The sequence below is a fragment of the Berghia stephanieae genome, chromosome 1 (assembly GCF_034508935.2).
Source record: "Berghia stephanieae isolate SIO BIC M18660-M18661 chromosome 1, UCSD_Bste_1.3, whole genome shotgun sequence".
Classification (NCBI taxonomy): domain Eukaryota; kingdom Metazoa; phylum Mollusca; class Gastropoda; order Nudibranchia; family Aeolidiidae; genus Berghia; species Berghia stephanieae.
This window is the reverse complement of record NC_088360.1, coordinates 31,536,695-31,562,228: the sequence shown is the minus strand read 5'-3', so window position 1 is coordinate 31,562,228 and position 25,534 is coordinate 31,536,695. Positions and strand designations below refer to the sequence as shown.

Below are 25,534 nucleotides of genomic sequence, written 5' to 3'. Positions count from 1 at the left end.
GACTCTACTCCAGTGAAACCTTGTTTGGGACTTTGACAAAGTTGAACGTATAATGAATTGAGACATTGTGAATTTAATAAAGTGCTTGATTGCCTGTACTGTAAAAGAGGTTAGTGATACAGCAGATGGCAGTAATGCAAGTGTCACTGTAGTGTAGCCACAATAACAACCCACAATACTCAAGGTGAATTTCTACACAGATAAAATGCATCATTTTTTGTCTCAACTTCTTTTACATCGCTGCAGTGAAATTTAAATTATCCTTTGCCACAAAAAGAATAAATCTAACTATAAAATGCAGAAAACAGTCGCTATTAAAATACTGTTTCCTTTTTTAAATATTGCACAAAAAATCAATGCTGGATGGCACATCTTGACTAATAATCATGTTATCAAAAATAAACAATGGTGTGTTAAAGTAATAGGATGATCCTCATTTATTTTAAGAAGCTTTTTTCTATTTTTAAAAAATGCCCTGAGATGTGAAATTAAGGCATACAAACATTTATAATACTGTGAACTTAAACTTGCTATATCAATTCAATTCAAAAGAGACTAGTTGGAGTAACTGATGAAATTAATTGTAAACCTGGTACATCATTTGGAAAGTAAGTTTTGAAATAAAAAGCAGGGAGCTGAGATAAATTGCAGTTATATTGACTTGAATGTATACAACAACATGGCTTAGCTTTGACAAGATTCGTTTCCTGTGAAGTAATTTGTTTTTGTTTTTAAGGGTTTTACGGCGCTTGCAACACATTTAGTCATATCAGCGCCAGTAAAAAGGAAGAAAATGGGATAGTAAAAAGTTCTAGAATTACAATTAAAGCACCCAAGAACAAGCAAGACAAAGGGGAATTGGTTCAAATAGGGAACAGTAGTAGATTCCAAGAGCACATTATCAGTGTACTTAGTTTGAGATCACTAAATGTCTCATCCAGACACAAGCACAGGTCTCTGCCAAGAGGAACACACTCAATTTACAAATCATAAATTGGTAAAATGAAAAATAATATATTTAGTGCATAACAAAGAGTTGATTTACAAGGGGAAAAAATCATCTCCCAAAACTAACTATACATGTGACTGTTTCCCTTCCAGGCAGGGTTCCGGACAGAGCCAGAACAAAACCAAGTAATCTCATTCCAATACAAAGACAGAAAGCATATTGGAAAACAGATATAGGGGGGTAGAAGACAAAATATGTACCTCCCTGCCCACTATGGGAGGTTAGGAACCCCACTCAGGTGAAGTAATTTAATAATCAAGGTCTCTAAGTAATGGTATTATGGAGAACATCAAAGTAGTGGGAATTCCCACTTGTATCCACAAGATAAACATACCCGAAATTGGTGTGTATTTTAATTTCATATTCTTATCTTCCAGTGTTACAAATCCTTGGTTGCTAAAAAAAAATAAAATAAAATCAATACCGGTAAATAAAAAGTATTGGATAAATTAATATCTAAAAAAACTCACGCTTTATATTTCACAGATTTTTTAAGGGGAAATAACCCAGATTGTACAGCTACATCATAATCAAATTTCTGATTGAATGTATCTTTATCATAGATTCAATTTCGTTTTCAATGAACACAATACAACAAATTGAAGACTCCAGTACTAAAAGTATTTGAATCACATTTTCATGACTTTTAGATAATAAGTGATAAACGGTAAAGCATAATCACCTCATTTCACTCACCAATTTTGTTCATGATAAACATAATTTATAAGTCCCCTATCTCAATACAGTGCAACCTCTCTATAACGACATCGTGGGGACCTGAAAAAATGTCATTATAGAGGGGTTGCCAAACATTCCAATTTCCCTCTGTAGTTTATCTCGGTTTGGGATCGGCATGTTTGCAATTGCAAAGACGGCCAGATTATTTTATCTTGTTTGGTTGTTTTGATTTATCATCATTATTATTATTATTATTATTATTATTATTATTATTATTATTATTATTATTATTATTATTATTATTATTATTATTATTATTATTATTATTTCAATATTTATTCACAATGGTGACTGTCATTGATCACCATCTGGAGTAGACGATGTCACGCTCCATGCAATCAGTCATCAGTCCTTACTAATGTCTTATTAAGAGCTTTCTGAAAAGCAAGCGTTCTCATTGGCTACTTGTCATGTGAGTTTCTGATATCGTTAGTCAAAGAGTAAGCATTTTCATTGGCTACGTGTCATACAAGTATGGGACATCATTGGCCAAAAATCAAGCTTTTTCATTGACTATTTCATAGGCAGAACAGCTAGAAATTTCATCGAACCAGAAATTTCAATGTCGCTATTCAGGGTTTTTGCTAAAATGTATGTCGCTGTAGAAAGTTTTTTATTACTAACAATATATATTTTAAAAATTGGGACCTGGCCGCCATGTCCCCATTGAGGAATGTCGCTATAACGATTGTCATATTAGAGAGGTTGCACTGTACCAAATATTTCATTTTTTGTAAACACTATATAGCCTAATCCAAATTTTAACCTCCATTTTTTTCAAAACTAATTTCCTGTGACTTCAGTATACTTTAAGCACTAGGCTCTTCAAATGTAAAACCTTGAAAACATTTATGCAAATATTCAAAATAGTATGAAAGGTATTATAGCATTGAGAACAAAAGTAGTGAATCTTGGGTAAATAAGAATATGTAAATAACTGATCTTTTATTCAATTTTGATTGTTGATCTTTCCTAATATCAAAATATACATAACTTAATGATACATTAAAAAAAAACAACTGAATATGAATACTTTATGATGGTGATGCAGAATTTATTTGAATAACAAATAATTAAAGTAATTAGTCCTTAACAACAGGTTACGCTTTCAGGCCTTTGCTTATGAGGAATGCGTCTTGTTGGGGTTCTCTTCCAAGGAAGTTTTTCAACATATCATCAGCATCCTGTAGAACATCATGAGCAAAAATAAATACAATGGCTAAAATATTCATATCTAAAATAAAAAAAGATTATTAATTTATTTCAAAATTTAGGATTAAATCTATTTGACTGGAGGGAGAATGTTTAAATAAATGAGTGAATAAATTATATCTCACCTCACTTAATAAATGTGCGCAGAAATATTCTGAGATCAGCATAAATGATAAAATATATCTGCTTGAATATGAACACATCAACTGAAGAACTAAAATCTATTCTTAATTTACATTAATCAATGATTATGATTGTCGCTCTGATTAGTTCTATGAAGCGCAAAGCTAATATTTTACACATTCAACATGTCTATATTGAAATAAATCCAGAATAAGAGCTGAATTCATAGTGTTAACCAAAAAAATCATCAGAGAGGGTTTTGGAAAAGGTATGCTTAAACAAGATGATATTTTAATAAAGTCTGACTACTTTCTCTGTCTCTGTCACAGTGGTTTACCAGCGGATCACTTAGTTGAGATGCTAGGTCAAGAGGTCACTAATCTCCTTCTCTTTACCTGCTCTCTGGTATGGCACATGCCTGCAGTCAGTGAAGCGAGTAGTCTAATTGGTCTGATAAATAATGGCATAGCCAAGTGATAATCTTAAATGTAAATCTATATCACTCATGTTATAGAGTGAAATCCTCCTCACACAGTGGACTAAATATCATAGATATCATCACTATATTTCATTCTCAGGAAGACAGCAAAGTAGACTCACATTTTCACTAATTTATCTTTTAAATCAAATGTTTCTGGAATCCCTACAACAACAATCAGACGTTGCAGTTTATTATTATTCCCACTAGTACATAGTACAAACTGCCTACTTTCTGTTGCACTAATGTTAATTTAGTTCAACAAATATGTAACAAGTGTAGGGGCGGGGTATCAAATTTCACTGGGAATATCTAGCAGTCTATGAGATGTCCAGGCTATCGTGGGTGATGAATTTGGACCAGTTACACAATGTAAACAATGTCGTAATCATTTCCTGGACTCCCACTGACCATGGAACACTTTACTACACCAATTCTACAGTTTTATCATTAAAAGTTCCCACGAATATAGTAAAGGAGTGAAGACGTCATACTTATTGTAGTACAGGAATATATATATATACACTCTGCAAGTAGCCCTACAATAATAGTTCTTAAATACACATCTGTTACTGATTTAAGAAATATGAAATGAATGGGTTTGTTTCATTCATGTCTCTGTTGATTGGTGTCGGAAGGTTTGATTCACCGGCTGCACTACTTGTACAATGTGAATATTGTCTGAATATCTCTTAATTCCTAGGAGGTGCCACTATCATTTTCTCTATCTTGGCTATGTTTGAGTAAATCCCCCCCCCCCCCCCCCCCCCCCCTCTTCTTATTTTCCCCAGTCAAATTGCCTTTGTGGAATACTATCTGTACTAACTGTTGATGTTATATCGTTGTTGTCAGTAATATGAATTAGGTGTAGTGTGAATGTGATGCATTTCTCTTAGCCTGTCTTTTACGTTTGTATGTGTGTATATATGCAGGATGTATGTGTGTATTTATGCATGCTTGTGTGTGTGTGTGAGAGAGAGAGAGAAAGAGAGAGAGAGAGAGAGAGAGAGAGAGGAATGCCTTTTTCTACCATATTCATTGTTTGTATTATCTACTACGCCACTGTGATGGTGTTGTTGTTTGGTGTAATGACGATGGCTTTGTTTCTATTTGTAATAGTGAAGTAAAACCTACACACACAATATATTGCTTTATATATTCTTTAGGAGTGTGTTAAATTGTTTAATCAACTTATCTCCATATCTTTTAAATACATTACAAAATACAAATGAAGAGAACATACCAGATGTCCAGCCCATTACATTTATGACCATTAAAAACGTAGTTAAAATGTGTTGAATCAGGAAATGAATGTTTTACTTTGTGTAATAATATTAAGACTGGACAAAGCATTAATTAGTTTCGGAATCCAACGTCTGATTTTAAAGATTTGAATTTTTTATTGTTCGCAAAACAACAAAAATATTTTTAAATAGTAGGGATTTTAAATTGCTTATAAAACCTATCAGAATAATCACAATAAAACGAAAAAAGAACCAACATAACAAGTGAAAGTAGTACTATCTGTTTCATTCGTTAATATCTTTGTAATGTAAGTGGTCATCTAGATATGGTGTTATATTACATCACGAAAATGCAATACTTTGCAGCTTAACCCTCAAAAAGGGGAATCCCCGTCCAGGTAGCCAATTTTACAGCATGCAGCTGCTGTTGTCAGTCACTTGCTGGGTTCCAGCAGTATAACTAAGTGATCCGATTTTATGAAGAAATAAACAGCAGTGCTGTGCCATTATTATTATCAATTATCGCAGTTTAAAAGACTAGTAAAATCGAATAGTAAAAGTTAAATGACCAGGCCTGTAAATGGTTGGTGAAAAAATTGTGGGAACTTTTTGAACATGCAAAAATAGACACAACAGGACAAAAATATGGACACAACACAGATATGACACGTCAATTGACTAGTCAAATCATGTCACTTTCCCCTACTTATTTATAACGAGGTCCTTATTTTATGGTACCAAAAAAAAAAATCCCAAGAAGAAGAAGAAGAAGAAGAAGAAGAAGAGGCGGTGGTGCGGTCGTGTGAGAGCTTTCGAAGAAGAATATATATTTCGAAGAAAAATAATTATTTCGCATTATTTTTTTTCCGTCCCATCCGGACGGAACCAAAAAAATATAGAGACTGAGAAATAAGAATCGGAGATATGCATGTGTGTCGGTAGCAAAATAGAGAGGAACCTTCCGGTCCGGTTCGACACACTTCTGTGCGTGCGTTATTTACTGACTAGGTGTGTGTGTGTGAAGACGACTCGCGCAAACTTCGCGACCCACTCTCGCTGGCTGTGGCACAGTAGCCAGGCAGTGAATACATCTACATCTAGCGGAGCGTGTAGGTGGCATGATAATATTATAGCTAACAGATAGACAGCAAGTTTTGTTATGTCTTTGATGCGACAAATGAAAATTTATTTTTTTTTAAGTGGGCATTTGAAACGGAATAAAATCTATTTTTTTCCGAGGAACGAAATAAAAGTCTTTTATTTTCTTTTTTATTGGTTCTGTTCTTTGACGCTACGAATTTTATTTTTACTATTTTTTTTTTTTTAAATATTAGCACTTAAGAGCAAAATTGTACTGTCGGAAATCCGACAATAGACGAAAGATTTACAGGCCTGAATGACGTTTGCAACAATTTTAGGTGACTTCAGGTAATCATGAATAAAACAACTAATGAAACATTTTACTCATTTTATTCCTTTTATAATAAAACTCAAACCATAGAAAATGTTTTTTTGTTCTTTCCCTTTTTTTCCCTAAGAGTTCATTTCTCTTTATGACCAATTTCATTAGCACTGAGAGACAAAAAAGCCCCATGATAATTATTTTTTTTTTAAAAAGAGAGAATTTTTATATAGCATAATATCCACTAGAAGTCTCAAAGCACTTTACATACAGGTTAATAGTTTATCAGTGGTTGCAATTTCCTCTGAATTATTTTCTGTTTTTTTCTTAATGTGCTACCAAGACTGTCAAAAGCAAAATTACTTTCTTGTTATTAAATATCAACTTACCAAAGAGCCTCCGGGCTGCAGAATATATTTCCTATAATCAGCACCAACTTTGGGATTCATAATGCCTTCTCTCTTGAATCTTGAAGCAAACATATCCATGCAGAATACCTCGCTCCACTGGGAAAAATAAAATACATTTAAATTGATTGAATACACTTTAGCAATAAAAGTCGGTATCTTGAGCCTATTCAAAAGAGCAAGAGCCAAATTAAATTTAAAGTTTTGCATGGAATTTAACATCAGTCTGTAGAACTGTAGATTACTTGAGTGTCTCTCTGACGCTGGCTCAACCAATGGAGCCAAGAGGAAAATTTGTTTGAGAATGAAATGATTTATGCCCATTCTCTTTAATAACGTTTTTTACCTATACATACATCAAAAGTTTTTAATTGGAGCTGATAAGAACTAGCATAAAGTAAAACTTCTTGGTGCTTCCACAATATCCAACTCATTACAGTACAGCTTGTGTACAGCGGCCTCAGATGCAATGGAAAATTTTTTAATCCCTGTTCTACGGACTATATAACTCATATATAAATCATGCATGGCTATAACGGGATATTAGTTCTTGGAACTTGGCTACAATAGGGTATGAGTTGCAAGTTTAGTACCCAGTTATGAAAAATGAACTACACTCAAGAAAAGAAGAAAAGCACACATGACCCAAATAACTTATTGGGAATGGGAATGGGCTGGGGGTGAGTGAATAGTAGTTATTGAGTGTACTATCGACATTTCTCTGTGTACTTTTTGTAACAACAACCCAACGAAAGGCTATTGAGAGGCGCGTGGCTGACCGATCAACATGATACACTTCGCCTAATGTAGAGTGAGGGGTGTGCAAGTCGTTATTGTTATAAGTGGTTGCTGAGCTCCATGTGAAGCCAGTGGCTGTCTTTTCTTATCGGTGTGCTATTTGAGTTTTAAGTGCAATTAGTAGAAACAGTGGCTGTCAGTGGCGGGGTTGTGATGGGTGGAAAGAAGAGGAAAAAAGGATGGTAGAATTTCACTGTTGGATTGTTCCAATTTGCCTCTTCTTCTGAAGTAAGTGGTAGAGGGAATGGATGATGAAGGGGGGATGGCGGATGGAGGTCAGAATCACATTATTTGAGTTATTTACCATGAGAGATAACTTGAAATGCGTTCTTTGCATTTTTTATTTCCTTCAATATTGCCACCCTTCAAATACTGTTATGCATGGATATAACGGGACTTAACTACAACAGGGATTTTTTCATTAGTACCACTATCCCCGTCATATCTGAGTTCCACTGTATAGAGTCCATTTTATCTGAGCAAATTTTAGAATACAGTGGCCTCCGTTTATAAGCACTATAGCTTTAAGCATGACTCAGCTGAGAAACAGAATTTTTATTATATAAATTTACACCCAATATAATAAACATGCTCACCTAAATGGACTCCACTTATCACTTATAAGCAAGTTCATACAGAAGGAGAAATGGCAAAGGACAGCTTTCAAAGAGAAGAAGAAGTAGTAGGAGTAAGGAGAAGTAGTAGGAGTAAGAAGAAGTAGTAGGAGTAAGAAGAAGAGGAAGTGATGGTGATAGTATAGTGGTGGAGGAGGAGCAGAAGAAGAAGAAGACAGGAAGAGGAGGAAAAGGAGAAGAGTGAACTAAAAGGCATAAAGTTAAAAGAGCAATCTACCATTATACTTTACATTCAGCTAAATTGGTGAGAACAGAGTCAGGACCAGTGCAGATAATTATAAGCTCACACCGATTCCCGAAGACCATGCTTATAAATGGAGACCACTGTAATTTGTTTTGATTATCATTCAGATTTTAAAAGTAGATTTTTTAAAAAAGTCAGATCGTGCCTCTCATTTGAGATATTTATTATTCATTTCAATCAGACTCTTTGAACAAAGATACTTTCATCTTAATTACTAAATTTTCATTTACACAATAACTCGATTGTTTAATTCTATATAGAGCTCACCAGGTATCCATAATATTGAGCATCGTAACCACCACCCAGGTGACCAAAAGTGGCAGCCATATTGGTACCAGGCGTTGCACAAATCCCAATATATTCCTCACAAGTGGCAGCATAAATGTTTGCTGTGTCAGCCTGCAATTGATAACAATATTGTTTATTCAACCATATTGGATAACATGGATAGAAAGAGAAAACATAAAAAATAAATAAAATTCCCTTTATTCATCCCATAGGGGAAATTTGTCTCTAGGGTCTTTTCCAAGAAAAGACAGGAATAACCCAGGCGTCAGCTGTAGTGCAGCATGCAAATTGAACTAAGGCGAGGTGACTTGTTCAAGGCCACACAGCGCAGCGGTGGGTGATCGAACTCGGTACCTTTCAAGTATGAAGCCATCCCAATAAAAGACCACAAACAAAGCCCAAGAAAAGAGCGATGCGATAGGCTACATCACTCCCAAGGAAATGCAGACATTTAGTCTTTTTTCCCCAAGTACAATAAGGGTTTGGAATTCCCTTTCCAACAACTTGAGAAATTCTGACATTTATGAGAAATTTACTTGTCATTTTAAAAAATAAGATAAAAAATCGGAAAACATCTGTCACAGGTGGACATAATCATTATGAACAGGGCCATAACCTAAAACCATCCCACACCACGTTTATCTTCAGTTCTGAAACTGCAAAAGTATGGATTGGATTGGGCATGGACAATTGGCAATTAATATTGTGACATTACTTGACTTATGTGCCAAACCCCGAGTCATAGCAAAGGCCATTGATGATTCTTTGTTATTTGTCCCTAGGTTATATTCTCCAGTTGTTTCCACGTTTATACATCCCTCTAAGCTCTTCTACTGTGCTCTGTTGCCTATTACTTTTTGGCCTGGTTTTCTTTCTCCTAGAGGATTTCACAAATTTATCTTGTGATGATGCTGGCAGGCTTTTATGTTGATTGCCAACCTCCCAACCTCCTCTTTTTTTTTTTTTTCAACTTGCATGTTTGAAGGTTGTAGGCCAATGGCTTCCAACTGATATTCATTCTTGATATCATCTGTCCGCTCAATGCCAAAAATCTCCTTAGATATTTAGATTAGTATTGCACTGAGAAAAAAAATCAATCTACTACAAGCTCTTTGCTAAGATGAAAGTTCAATCACACTTCAAACATATGATAAAATGCTAATGTCCACATACAAAATATGAGATTCAAAATGAAACTGATCTTTGTCTAATATCGTTAATCATCTTTTAGTATGTAAATAATTGTGATTATGAGATTAATGTTTCTTATCATCTCAAAAGACAACTGTTCTTTTAAGACCATCAAAGCACAAGGCGCTACACAAATGAATAATTATTCCAACAAATAATAATTAAATAATATCGTGATCAATTGCAACTAGATGCAATGATTACTCATTGTTTTATTCTCTCTGGAAGAGCAATTGCCTCAGCGTACCAATTATACAGATCACAAAATATGCATTGACAATATCATGTCAATAATAGTATCAATGATGATAATAATAATAATAATAATAATAATAATAATAATAATAATAATAATAATAATAATAATAATAATAATAATAATAATAATAATAGTTACACAAATTTTAGATTTTAATACCTCTGATCTAGTATGGATCCTTTGATCAAATGTTCCCAAAGTGATCTGCCTTAGATTGAACACACCAGCATTGGCCTGACGACTGAGGGTCAGTTTCTCCAGCAGGTCCTCTGGTATGGCCGAGCCATCTTTGTAGTGCCGCGACATCCTGGTCAAAGGCTCCTTCTCCCATACCCAGTTCTCCAACATTTGGGATGGTGCCTCCACAAAATCTCTCTCCACACTGGTTCCACTGAGAAAAAATTCCCAAATTTTAATTCAAATCCTTTTTCCAACATTGATATCACATGGACTCTACTTATTAAAACATGATTTAATGAAGTGTTCATAGAGCAATGCCAGAAAAATATATTTCAGAGAGTTGACATGATTATTAAAACTATACATGACAAAATCTAACAAATAGGAGAAGAAAATTGCGGCACAAAAATATTTGAGGGAGTTGCTGTCATTGTTGGTGTTATTGTCATCAAACTAGCTTTAAGTCTTCAGGTTGAGAAAAGCCTTTAAAAAAAACCCCATTAGTATTGAGACTTTAACTCTGAGGTCATTTAACCTTCCTTTTTAGAAAAGCATTATGTTTTAAAAGCACTGACACACCCATCCACCCACAATATATATTTTGCCAGCTCATGTTTGTAAAATAAAGTTAAAACAGATATCAATGCCTCGGAAAGAAATGGAAAGGGAGAATTAATAATCTACATAACTGGAGTGTATCATTGTTTGCAAAATGCTTTGGGCGTAGACACTTGGTAAAAGTAAGGTAAAAAGGACAGACTCATTGAAATGATAGAGACGGTTATCAACGGTAATTGTCCAGACTGTCAAATTTAATATAAGTAGTTATAGTTAAACTCTCAACCCACTTTTGGTAAAAGATCTCTACTGGGAGGGGTGTATTGAATGACTACCATGACAACAACAAAAAAGTCCGAATCTTGATAATTAAATGCTGAATATAGTTGTTTTCAAACAGCTGTTTACAATATATAAATAGTTTATTGTAAAAAAATCAATGATGTTGACTATAGTTTAAAGTAACTCAAGTCATCAAACTTCAGGCCTTTTTTCTTTTCCTTTTCATCTAATAAATAGAATGTCATGATTTGACTCTTGACATGTGAGATGTTTACAAAACAGCAGAAAAAGTGTCCAGATCATAACATTCATACTCCTTTGGAAGAATATGCATTGTGTTGTCGTCCCAACTATTTGACAATCTGTGCAGCTTGATCAAGAAAGGGAAAGTCTTAAATTTGATCCCCAGTAAAATTAATCCTGAAATATTCTGGAAAATTTTTCTTACAACAATCTATTTGATCTTTTAGTCACTGTATCATCCATAGCAATTCATAGTTTTACGTTGTCTAATAACTAGATAAATTTGTAAGATGAAATGAGGAAGTTGATTTAAATGACTGAAATGCTTGGCCTTGTAATTTTTCTCTTTTACTCTCTTTTATTTATTTTTTTTTTATTTTTTTTATTTGTAAATACCAACCTGAACATGGCGAAATGAGCTTGAGCACAAATCTGGTGCATGACATGTCCAAATTCATGGAAGTAGGTCTCAACCTGCAATTAGATGATTTATTCTAAAATAAACCCAACCACAACTCATCAGAATCTGAATTAAATTTTGGACCTTTCGCAAAACAGTTGGTTTCACAAGTTGGCAATGTAGTACATAGAGCTATCGTGGGTCCACTATAGTCCATGCTCGTCATTAAATTGGTGAAGTGATGTTGGCATCACAGCTGTATTATGCATGTGCTATATGGGTAGAATCTGAGGGGTTTTTTTTTAACCAATTGATGACTGTGATTAAACCCTCACAGACTCATTAAAATGGATAATCATTTTCTCCATCTTCATTTAGTTTGATTGTTATTGTATTTACATATTATTTTCCTCTACTTCCAGTCGTACAATAAGACATTAAGAAATGCATGTCTTTAAACTGGAGCCCAACAGAAACATACTATAAACAACACTTAAAGACAATCAATTTAGTCATATTACATGTCTAAATACCCTTAACTCATCAAGAAAAAAAACATCAAGGCAAACCAGGATTTTAAAAATACTGTCGGCATGTATTCAATTTACACCCTAAAAATACTGGAAAACCCCAGGATAAAAATAAGGAGTTAGCAACTCTGCAAATAGCAAAATGAAAAATGAAAAATTTACAATTCTGCTCATTCCAAATCTAATTCATCCCGGAACAAAACGAGTTGATTGCAGTAGGTCACAAATATGGAATTTCCTGTTTAAAAATCAATACCCTCAAAGCCTGCTTATGAGCCTAGGGTAACATTTATGTGGTGGTACAAGAAAATTCGATATTGGGTGCAAAAGACAGAAGAAACATCAAAATTGTGTTGGCTGTGCCATATTGTTTTCTGATTATCTATTTTTCAAACTGTGTTTCGCTTTAATCTCAAATTGACTTGTTTATATCATTTCAAAAATATTTAACTAACATTCTAAAATCCTCTGTAAGGTAACTTCGATTATAACTTAGCTTGAAACAAAAGTTTAAAAAGCATTTTGGTCACTAAGGCTAACAGAAGAAACCAATATGGAGAGAAGGTGTTTTTTTATATCATACCATACTTTCCTGTTCAACCACACATTTATTGTAAAAACTCACCTCATCATGTGTTAGTAGAGATGGCTGGTCTGCTGTAGGTTTGGTGAAATTGGCCACCATGGCAGCTACTGCTAATTGGCGACTTCCGTCTAGTCCAACACACCCAGGCTAAAGCAGAAAAACAATTATCTGAACATTAAAACTTCTATAGATTGGTTTTAGGACTTATGGCAAAGAATGCCCAGAATTAGCAAATTGGACTTAAGACAAGTTTGAATGTTTGAAATAATTTTTTGGGAATATCACCACAAAAAAAACCCTCAAAAAATAAAGCCAAATCAAATCAAACACAAGCAACCAAAACGGTTATCCTTAATCATTATCAAATGACAACATTCATTCTCTAAACCAGTATCAAAAAGCTCAAAAGAGTTCATAAACTGACTGAAATGGAGATGTTCAAATTATCAATACCTAAATATATTATTGTTGTTGTGTTATTATTATTAATTTTACTATGACGATCATTATTATTATTATGGACACTTTCAACTTTCAAGTTTGACAATTACAGGAAACATTTAAAAGAAACCGGAGCAGGGTGTCCAGGGAAATCCAACCTTAACATTTCCTACCTAGAAGTGAAATTTCCTACCAAGTATTTTATCAATTCTTGCCATACCCACAGTGTTCTATACGCTTAAAAAGACAATCCTACTTAAAATAGGTTTTACCACCTCAATACAATCCATATATCAAAGTAAGAGCAGAGGTGAAAATGACTGGTCACAAAAAGGAGGAAATTTCTCAGCGCACAGATCATGACCCATCCATGCGACTATAATCTATAAATTTTTTGACAACATTCGGAGAAATTTCAAAAGTTTAAAAACTGACAGCAACATATAAAATCTTATCTACTTAGAGAATGGTACCATGTGATTATACAATGTCAAGAGCCACCACCCACCCCCATTTTCACTTTTAAAAATACTCTTATGAATTGTTGGTAGGTATGATGTGGTAGTAAGTTATGGCACTAGTGGTAGAGATGATAGTATAGTGTTAGTTGTTGTAATGGTTGTAGTAGTGGTGATTGTGATGGTGGTAGGGATGATGATGTGGCAGTGGTTGCAATCGTGGTGGTAGGGATGATGATGTGATGGTAGTTGTAGTAGTGAAGTGGTGGTGGTGCTAGGAATGATGATGGTATAGTGGTTGTAGTGATAGTGGTAGTATTAGGGATAGTGATGTGGTGGTTGTTATAGCAGTGGTGGCATTGGTGGTAGGCATGGTGATGTGGTGGTGGTTGGAGTAGTTGTGGTGGTGGGTATGATGACGTGGTAGTTGTAGTGATGGTATGGGATGTGGTAGTGGTGGTGATGGGGATGATGATGTGGTTGTGGTTGCATTTGTGAGTGGTGTTGGTGATAGGGATGATGATGTGGTGGCAGTTGTAGTAGTAAAATAATAAAATTTTGTGCACAGCAGTTGTCCTTCATACATTTTTGATATTTCATTTTAAGCAAGAAATTCGTTTTTCTTATTTTACAGGAAATTTCACCCTCAATCTCATTATTTCCAACATTTCCGACCAAGTATGAAATTTCCGACCAATTTCCAACTTTCCGACTTCCCTGGACACCCTGCGGAGGCAGCAGAGAAGTGGTTTCTTAGAAGTATGTTAAGAATCTCATGGACAGAGAAGAAAACAAAGAAAGAAGTATTAGAGCAAGCTGAAACTAAAAGGTTACCAATTTGTACAATAAGAAAAAGACAAATGCAATTTTTAGGGCACCTAAATCGACATAAATGTATTGAAAATCTTGTTTTGTTTTTGTTTTTAAGGGTTTTACGGCACTTGCAACACATTTAGGTTATATCAACACCAGTAAAAAGGAAGAAAATGGGATAGTAAAAAGTTCTAGAATAACAATTAAAGCACCCAAGAAAAAGTAAGACATAGGGAAACTGGGAACAAACAGAAAGCATGTTGGAAAACAGGTATAAGGGGATAGAAGACACAATATGTACCCCCCTGCCCACTATGGGAGGTCAGGAACCCCACCCAGTTGAACATCTTGCACTCACAGGAAAGATAGAAGGTAAAAAGAGTAAAAGTAAACCAAGAAAAACATATCTGAATAGTTTGAACAGTTGGGTGACAAAGAAAGAGAAGAGTAATATTAGTTTTTTGAGGTTATCTGATCAGAGAGATGAATGGCGTATCATGATCACCTATGTCTGGCACAGACTTAGTACTTGAAGAAGTAGAATTATGGACACAAGAAATATAAAGGCAGACCACCCATGACAATTCACACTTTCCTAAATAGAGGCTTCCCAAACAGCTAAGAACTAAAATCAAAGGAAGATCTTCTGATATTGGCAATCACAACAAAAGACTAAACTATAGAACCAATTGACACGGATGATTAAAGAAACAGCAGAGGCATGCTGATTGGATGATTAGGAAGCGAAAGGCCTTAAGTCAGTGAATAAGTCATTATCATTCTTATTCTTATTATTGTTATTATTCTTCTTCTTCTTCTTCTTCTTCTTCTTCTTCTTCTTATTATTATTATTATTATTATTATTATTACAGACCGGCCAACCCTTCACATTCCAAAAGTGGAATCAGAACGGCTGAAAATAGGAATTTGAGACAAAAAAATAGGAATTACACCTCTTTCACCCCCCCCCCCCCCCCCCCCCCCCCCCCTCTTTGCTCTTTTTTTATTCTTCTTAGCATTATCATCACTTTTGTAAATCGGAATTTTAGAGACAATGGCGGAATAGTACAAAATGGAAGAGTGAAAATAGGAATGATTCCGCCAAAAGCGGAAGGGTTGGCAGGTTCCATGGTTGCCAATTCAGGAGGAAAGGATTTACTGAACTTTTACTCAAATCCACAGACCTACCACTCTCTGATTGCTGAATCCCAGTATAACAACATTAAGTAATTTTTTTTTTCCCTGTTTAGCAGATGATTGGAAAATATACCGAGTGCTTATAACATACTGAATTCCGTAAATATACTGAAAATTGGCAACCTTGTATTATCATCATTATCAATATTATTATTATTATTATTATTATTATTATTATTATTATTATTATTATTATTATTATTATTATTATTATTATTATTATTATTATCATTATTATTTTATTATTATTATTTTATTTTTCATTTTTTTTAAAGGATTAATATTATAATTATCATTATTACTATTATGATCATTATCTATTACATTAGAATTCTCTGAAGATTTGTCTATTTATTGATTTATATGTTTGATATAATATAATTGCAAGGGCTTTTGTGACAGGAAAAGGACAAACAAGGGATCATAAACAATGTCCCCATTGAGTTTACGAACTACAAAACCTTTTTGTTTATAGTGGACTCTATTTTTATAACAAAACGATCATATTTATCAAAATCATTACGCAAGCCCATATTATAATTTGCATATTGTCACGTCCAGCTGATCATAGAACTGCAAATGAATGACAAAGCATGCAATGAACATGAGGCAGAGAAAGAGAGGTTGTCAGGCAGTCCCGAATGCATGGTTTACCAGTTGTAAAAGTGTACCAGTATCATGAACTGTCAACCCATTAAAAATTTTTAAAAATTTTAAAACAACTCTGTTCAATGAATGGGTATTGGTAAGTTATTATTATTATCATCATCATCCTCATTAGTATTATTAATTTTAATAGTTATTATCATCATAACGAATGCGTTTATATTGATTTAACTCCTTATATGTCACACCTGCAGGCCAAAACAAGCAGCATGTCCATATTTGCCCTCACGTGGATGAAGATCGAGGTAAAAATAGCCTATCGCTTCTCCAGACTCTTTGTCCTTCACACAATACTGGAAATATAGGTAAAATATAAATGTAAAGCATAACATGGTTATCACAAGTATATTTTGATTTATTGAATTCAGTAAGGTATTAAGTTGGATTGCATAATATGGCTTTGGTTTTTAAAAATTTACTACAATGTCTTTCTGCCATTCAATTTCAAAATTCAAATGAATACAGAAACAGAAATTCATTAAAATATTGACAGAAAGAAAAGTCAATGAAGGAAACATAATACTTCAAATAAACTTTGGTAAAACTTGAAATAATCAGACCAAATTCTTTTAGATGTATAACGAACAATCCAAAAAAAATTTTAACAAAGAGGATAAAAATATTTTGTGTAGTATCAAGAGGACATGACCATTTTTGCTTTTCAGAGAAAAAGGCTTTTATGAACCTAATTATTTTGTGAGCATTTTACGTCTTTATCTTAATTCAGATAAGCTAAACAACTGTCATTCAGATTTAGCATATCGGATCATCTACAAATTGAGAAAACCAGGATTAAAATTGGGACATTATTCTGAATAGAATTACCAAGTCCACATAGACTTAAGTAAACTTAAAATATTAATTGTATGAAAAAGTAATATTGTTATTAAAAAACCACCATTTTCCCTAATATAAATTCATCCAAACGTCAAATCCCATAAAATTTTGACTTAGATGATGTAACAACACTTCTGGATATTGGTTTCTTGCAGGTTCTGATCAATATCCCCATGTGGTCAGATATTGGTTTCATACAATGGCCATGAGGAAAAGCATTGTAATTTACAGTAATATGGTCGGGGGGGGGGGGGGGGGGGGGGGTTGAATCACAGCCCATTTTTTACAATAATTGACAGTAATATGGTCTGGGGGGGGGGGGGGGGGGAATCACAGGCCATCACAGTCACTCAATTCACAGCCCATTTTTTACAATAGTTTTATTCCTAGATAAAGATTATTATTTCCCAATGCACTACTAATTTGGAAAACATGGGTTTTTCCTATTGGCATCGGGCATTGGATTATTTATATTTCTTCATGAAATACCTGGGCAACAAGAATCTTACAATAGAGCACTAAAAAGCATGATTTTACATCGAAACAAATCAAGTTTAATTCTGCATTGTTAGAACCATTTTGTTTAATTGCTTCCTGTCCAGCCATCTGAAATTGGAGAGTCATGTCTTTCGAAAGATATTGTGGAAATAACTCAACAGACAATCTATAGGATAGTAGTCAAATATTACTATCCATTTTATGATAAAGAAGCCGGATTAAACTCCAGCGCAACAGACTTGATGATCCTAAATGACCACATACTCGGACTTGTAAAACATGAAATCTCTAATTTCCTTTTTTTTTAATGAATAAAAATATTTGTTCCTTTATTCTGAAGGGTTTATGGCCCTATGATGCTTTAAGGGAATAATACCTGCATCACCCCCCCCCCCCCCTCAAAACTTGAGCATTTATACAGCAAATATCCACTAAACATGCTCAATAAGCTTGAAAAGGGGTGACTAGCCAACAGAAGCACTTAACATGTAGAACAAGACATGACACCTGTATTGTAAGGTGATATTACAATTCTATTCAATAGAAACAACGCTGTTAACAGTCAGGTACTAATTTTACATTGAGTACAGTGAAAGAATGTGAGTAAAGAGCCTTTTTCAAGGACTCAACTTTGCATTGTTCCGAGTGGGACTCCAACCCCAGATAAACCGAAGGCAGGTATTTTACCCTAAGACCAAAAAGCTTCATAAAATTTAGACAAGGGAATAGACAAAAGACTTTAGATCTTCCTAAACAGGGCCCATGGAAAAGAAAGGCAAATACAGTAACACAAAATGAATTTAAGACTTACCAATGTCACATCATGGTGCCAAACATCGTCAGTTTCAACTTGAGTGAACACAAGACCCAAAAGTTCCTGATAATAAAAACAAGATCTTTAAAACAAAAATGTTCATAATTACCAAGACTTCATAAATCTTTCTCAGAAGTATGTTTGTTTGTTTTTAAGTATTTTACGGCACTTGCAACACATTTAGGTCATATCAGCATCAGTAAAAAGGAAGAAATTGGGATAGAAAAAAAAGATCTAGAATTACAATTAAAGTACCCAAGAAAAAGGTAGACAAAGGGGAACTGGTTCAAATAGAAAACAGATGTAGATTCCAAGAGCTTACCGTCAATGTACATAAAAGTCTCATCCAGACACCAGCACAGGATTCCTCTTAGAGGAATACACTCAAAAAATGTTAACAAAAAACAAATATATAATAATAATAATAATAATAATAATAATAATAATAATAATAATAATAATAATAATAATAATAATAATATAATAATAATATATATATAATAAAAACAATATATAACTATCAGTACAAAACAAGGAGATGATTTACGCGGGAAAAAAATACCATCTCCCAAAAACAATAACTATATAGTTGACTGTTTACTTCCATGTCAAGGACTCCAGCCAGGGCAAGGACAAAACCAAGTAATCCCATTCTAAGACAAAGTCAGAAAGCAAGTCGTAAACAGATTCAGAAAGAAGGAAAACAGTATAACCTCCTGTCCACCAAGGGAGGTCAAAGACCCCACCCAGTCTACGAAAGTAAACATTGACAAAATATGCATATGTAAATGAAACCCCACCCAGTCTTCCGAAGTAAACATTGATAGAATATGCATATGTCAATGAAGTTAGAATCTTACAGTTATTTCTTTTTTTAAATACTTGCTTTAATGAAATCACTACCCAACGCCCATAAAAAAGACAAATATTAGAAAATATGTGGTTCATCAAACCCATTATAAGCATATCTACAAAAATCAAACTTAGGGGCGAAAAGTTGTTTTTTACAAAAAATAATAACTACACTTTTTGGTTAAAGTTGCCATAGTGCAGAAATCTTCATCATGAGACAGCGTCTTGTTATAACCTTGTCATAGTAAGTTTCTAATGGAAAAAGAGGCACTTAATAACATAGTATGTATTGTGCACAGTCAAACCTCTGTGTTCCACTCACTCAAGGCTGGCGAGAAAAGTGGCAATGAAAGGCAGGTTGCTGCTGTTAGGAAGTTTGAAATATAGAAGAAGAGAAAAAAGTGTACAAGGGTGTCACAGATAAATTGCTGTTAACAGGTAATTGTAATGTAAAGGGGTGGCCCAATTGTGTTGGATAGAAAAATCCTTTTAATGTTCTGTCAAAGTGAAAAAAAAATACCTTGCTAGGGGAAGGATATCCAAATTTTATTTCAAACAACACGCTAAAGGATGATGTTGCAGGTATTATTAAGGAAATTTGAATGAACATGCAGGACATAAGGATGTGTATATATTATTTTTATTACACATGTTTATTAATGGTTATGATACCGATCCCACCTGGTAGATCTGCAAAAGTCCCTCAGTGACAACTGCCATTGGGAAATATTCCTTAAGCTTTTGTTGATCTACTGCATACTTTCTTTCTTCAACCATTGTCATAAAATATCTGAGATCCCAATTGTTGATTTTGTTGTCAAATTCATACCCATATTTGTCACACTGAAAAAAAGATATGTGTATAATTTTTTTTTAAATACAAAAACATTTTTAAAAACCGGTTAAGTAACATGTAAAATGGAAATGTGTCATGCTCAGTCCAATCGAAGACAGATAAAATATTGATACGAGCATAATGTCCATATATAAGTCCTTCGAAAAAAATAAAAGGAAAACAAATGGGAAATACGAGATAACGAGGAAGTCAATCTGGATGATCTAATGGTCCTTAAAACAGTTGATTTTGAAATTTAGGACACTTCACTTAATTTGACTTTAAGTTATTGTCAGTTATTGTGGTCAGTCCTCAGTTCTGACAATGATGTCAAATAAGGAAGTGCCCTCATGATGTGGTATCTTCATCATCCACATTGGACAATCTCGTCATTTCGGCACCAATAGCTTTGACTTAGACAACTTCTGACTTCAAGGGTCTGAGGCGTTTTCCTTAGATGGGACAAAGTGTTGAGACAAGAAGCTGAACTTAAGTGGTCTGTGAGTTGAACAAGTCGACTGTCATGGTGCTTGCACCGAGGCCACAGGTACAATAGTTTCTCATCACATTTAGATCACTGGCAATGTAGTCCTAGTCACAGTGTCAAGTGACATGATATTACTCCGCCATTCAAAAAGGTTTCCAAGCTCTTGGCATTATAAATTGCACTGCAAATAAAGGCAGGGAAGTTTATTCAGTCTTGTGGAAGCCAGTGATATGAAAGCAGTTTGGCTGTACTGCTCTCATTCACGGGATGTCATTAAACAATAATTTCACATTTTAATTAACTGATGTTTTATCCCACAATGGGATATCTGCATTTTCATTGGGTGATGTTGTATTCTACAACCTAAAAAGCAGAATATCAATGATTGATTATAAATTGTACTCTTGTTTTTTGTTTTGTTTTTGTTTTTGTTTTTTAATGACCGATCAATGCCAGTACTGATAGATTACTATGCCGATATAACTGTCTTCTGCATAGTCAAGGTCTTTATTTACTGATGTTATATAGCAAAATAGAATGGGACATTGATGTCATGTCGATATATGTGTTACTGAAATTATTATAAAGTAAAATTGCATTGTTGGGTGCATTGAACCTTAAAAATAAAGTCTTAAGAAGAGAGAAACATGGAAATTTTTCTTGAAAAATTAATCAATGCATAAAGATAACAAATTTTGAGTTAAAAATAAGCAAATAATTTTATTTTTAAAAATTACTCCTGAAAGAGTTCAATAACATCACAAATTATATTGATGGCTCGATGATCTAACCTCTGAAGTAGTTTTTTTCAAAAACACTACTTCAGAGAGGTTAGATCGACGGGCCATCGATATAATCTTCTTTAACTCTTCATATCAAACAGACCAATGAAACTGAGTATTTTTAGCAAACAAAAAAAAAGGAATACAATAACCATATAATAACATTAATAAACTTAACTCTACCTCCTCTTTCTTGTACTCCAAAAATAATTTAAGTTCATCGTCCCTGAGTGACTTTAACTTTTCAGCGAGGGAGGAAAGAAAAGTGGACACTGCCTCTGCTTTCTTGGCCATTCTCATGTCTAGGACAAATGCTGCATGGGTAGGGTAACCTAAAATGTCGGCTTTCTTCGAGGAGGGAAACAAAAAAATAAAACAGTGTATCACTCATTTTATATTATACAAAATTTTCAAGAATGACTCACTGTCATTTACTGCTTTCAACTTAGTTCGAATGGTAAATTTTGCAAGACCCTAATTCATAACAGATGGCGTGTCATGGCCTGTGCCTAAAGGGAGACTGAACAATTTTGCCTATTTTGGTGATCTTTTTCTTAAGTTCACAGTAGCAAAGTAAAGCTGCTATTAAAGATATTTTAGAGTCATAACTAGTAATTTACATACCTTTATCTGATATCAATTTAATACATCATTTGGGATTACATTTTAAATGAAAAATGAGTTTATACAAATTAATGAGAAATACTACAATAATCCTCAATAGTCACACATTCTGGACATCTGTTATAGCATGGCGGTCTCCCCGTCACTGATGGTGGTTTGTTTGCATAAATTAACTGTTGGGGGTGAGTGGTAAGAAAACTAAAGTGAAGGATTTCTAATGAAATACTCAGCTGTGGAATCATCCTATAAAATTAAATCTTCACACAAGATTTTTTAAAAACCAACAAGATTAATAGTTTTAAAATGACAAGCAATGTATTATCATATCCGCACATGAATTATTGTAAAGCTATGACTCTCAAAATCTTTCTTCTTAAATCATCGCATGACTTATAGATCAAATTTATAAGAATGGAGGAATTTAATGTAAAACTGAGATTGTATTAAAGAGAGATATTCCATATATATATGGAATGTTTAGTTAAATTATATTGCCAAAACTAAGCAGTTTCTTTGCAACTGAATGTAAAAATTTTAACCATGACAAGTATAACCTTACTTCATGACGAAGTTTGACAAGCTCCTCCAAAATAGGAGTGTTCTCTTTCAAACACCTGAAATAGGAGGATAAAACAGAAAACATTACCATCAGAACACACCATTTTATTAATATGATAAAGATACACACACACACACACACACACAAACGAACACAGAAGCACACCAAAAAAAAAAACCCAACAACAAGAAAAAGAAAAAAAAAAAGATAAAGACAAAAAGAAAATAGAAAAGCTGACACTAACAAATGAATCCCCAAAAACATTAGTACATTTATAGGACAAGTACAGTGCTGTTGTAGAGATGTATTATTCAGTTGGATTATATTGATTACATTTCAAAATTTACAGATGAAGCCAAACAGGCAACAATCAACGAACAACAAATCCTGACTTAGAATTCTTTTAATATCCCAACTTCAAAAATAAAAAAATAAATAAACAAACCTGCATAACTCCATAATGTAGAATTCTGCCCTTAATCGTGTCTCATTTAACAGCTTTCAGATTAGACGTAGGATTGGTCTAATAATAAGCCTTTCCTGAGTAAAAAATAACCACCACCCCCCCCCCCCCCCCCCCCCTCCCCAACGAAAATTCTTATTTAAAAAATAATGCAAATCTGGAGGGGAAAAAAATCTGCATAGGCATTGATAAAATTTATATAACTGGCAAGACTATCTTTATAACAAAGCCTATTGTATCTGATGATGTTGCTGTCAAATAAAAATAAAATGAGTACCTATTTGTTTTGTGTGACCCTCTAAAAAATAAACCTGATTGATTTTTTTTTACTTTAAAAAAAATTATTATTTTGTTTAAAGTTATTTTTGCCCCTCCCAAAAAAATAAAACAGCCTCCTTATAGATTTAGTTCTTAGATGAAAATGTTCGTTTGTGGAATGTAACATTAAGTAGTCAGTTACATCTGATAGGAAAAAAATAATAATTATAAATAATATCTTTTTACCTCGAATTGAAACAGCAGTTTCCATTATTTTTCTAACCGATGGGTTTCTGGCTTTCTTCATACAAGGAAAATAATGAGGGTATTTGAGGGATACTTTTAGCTTGCCTTCACTGCCCTGTAGGAATGTTTAAATTGAAAGGCTTTAAAATCAATATTTGCTGTTTTTAACATAAAAAAAACAATATTTACTGTTTTTAACATCAACAGTGATTTTCAGTCTGAGTCAGTCGATTCATTTGGAGAACAAATTGAAAAGTTGATAAAATTATATGAAATTATTTGAGACATGTAGGGGCTCCCAATAGCTCAGTTGGCAGAGCACTCACTTCACATACAAAGGGACTGGGATCGATAATGGCTGAAGTCGAGATATTTTGTCTGACACCCCCTGTCCTGCAATGATTGGGTAGCTGGGTCTGTTAGATCTGGTGGAAAGTACTTTGTGTTAGACTAGCATCATATCCAAATGATAACAAGCTATCACTATCGTCTGTTCCATGCTATTAGAGCATGGGATAAAATCCGGCTCCATAGGCTCTGAAGGACTAAGTCAAAAAAGACGTGACAAAAAATATGATATAATGAAATTTGCTTAAAATCAATATCCCAGGACATGAAAATGTCTTAATACGTTTTCTCATGTTTTCAATGGAAACATTGAAAGGATATGCATTAGTGCACTAATCTCTTGTTGATAAAATTCATTCATAAATGTTGATCTTCTCTAGTTGTGAGGGAGTGTGATGTGTAGTGATTAACTACAAACAAAATGCCAGCACATGCTCAGAACAATTTAACACATTGAAACCAGTCTCTTTCAAAAATGATTTCATATAGTTTATATTATTTACCTTTTCTAAGCTTTTAATAAAGTCATCAGGAAGGCCAGCTGAGGAATTTTAAGCAAACAACAATGTTACACTTAAATCATCTGGAATAAAGTTTATAAATTGCTTATTTAAATTTAATAATGTTTCATCTTGCATCAGGATTCATTTTGTGTTAGTCTAAAAAGAAGTTATTGCCCTCGCTGAAGTGATGACTGATATTGGCACTTGAAATTTTTAAAAATTCATTATAATACTGAAGTGCCTCCAAAAGTCAATGTAATGATATCATTCATTAAACAACATTTGAACTCCATGAGAAATGTAAAATAAGTAATGAAATGGGTTCCGTATTCTTTGATGTAATGATTATTAACCAGGATAGCACTTCAATTATATTGTCATCATGTAGTCCTTTGGAGTCTAAAGGCCCAACAGATTAGTTTATCCAAAATCTCTTTTGTGCTAAAATGAACCAAAACATTGGCTGGACACTTCTTGAATAGGAATTTGTCTATGGTAAAGTTTCCACGAGATCTATTAGATCAAACAATCCAATCTTCTTGCATGAGCAAGATTCTATTCAGCGTCAGAAGTCAAGAAAAACAAATCGCAAATGAACCCAAGAATGATAAGTGTCCCAAATAGCACCAGCTTCAATACATCAAGTGGTATATTGTGAAAAAAAAAAAAGGAAAGAAAAAGACCTGACCAATTGTCCAAGTAGAAAATTCATTGTGGACAACATGTGTTTTCACGTTAATCAACCAAGTCTGGTTTATAAAGTTTTGCATTAAAGATTAAAAGTATACACAAGTTTGCATTGTTTTTAAGAGTTTTAGGATGCTTGTAACACATATCTGTCAGTTCAGCACAGTAAAGAGGAAGAAATGGGATAGTCAATATAAGCACCCAAGAAAAAGTAAGACAAAGGGGAATCGGTTCAAATAGGGAACAAATGTAGATTCCAAGAGCATACTACCATCAGTGTGCGTAGTTTGAGATCACTTAAATGTCTCATCCTGACACTAAGGATGTCTCCACACTCAAATGGTTACAAATCATAATAT

The 25,534-nt window shown here is 33.8% G+C and overlaps 1 protein-coding gene across 1 annotated transcript in view; it reads right to left on the bottom strand.

Annotated features, from left to right (window-relative positions):
- Positions 1-413: 413 nt before the first annotated feature.
- LOC144971854 (thimet oligopeptidase-like) overlaps positions 414-25,534 on the bottom strand; it is a 43,794-nt gene continuing 18,673 nt past the window's right edge. Inside the window, 15 exon segments of the mRNA XM_078912929.1 lie at positions 414-1,761; positions 2,603-2,931; positions 6,596-6,712; positions 8,558-8,689; positions 10,188-10,419; positions 11,692-11,765; positions 12,847-12,954; positions 16,571-16,675; positions 18,529-18,594; positions 20,065-20,226; positions 21,671-21,835; positions 22,671-22,725; positions 23,638-23,648; positions 23,651-23,752; positions 24,489-24,526. Coding sequence (XP_078769055.1) covers positions 2,848-2,931; positions 6,596-6,712; positions 8,558-8,689; positions 10,188-10,419; positions 11,692-11,765; positions 12,847-12,954; positions 16,571-16,675; positions 18,529-18,594; positions 20,065-20,226; positions 21,671-21,835; positions 22,671-22,725; positions 23,638-23,648; positions 23,651-23,752; positions 24,489-24,526 — 1,451 coding nt within the window. The 3' untranslated portion in view covers positions 414-1,761; positions 2,603-2,847.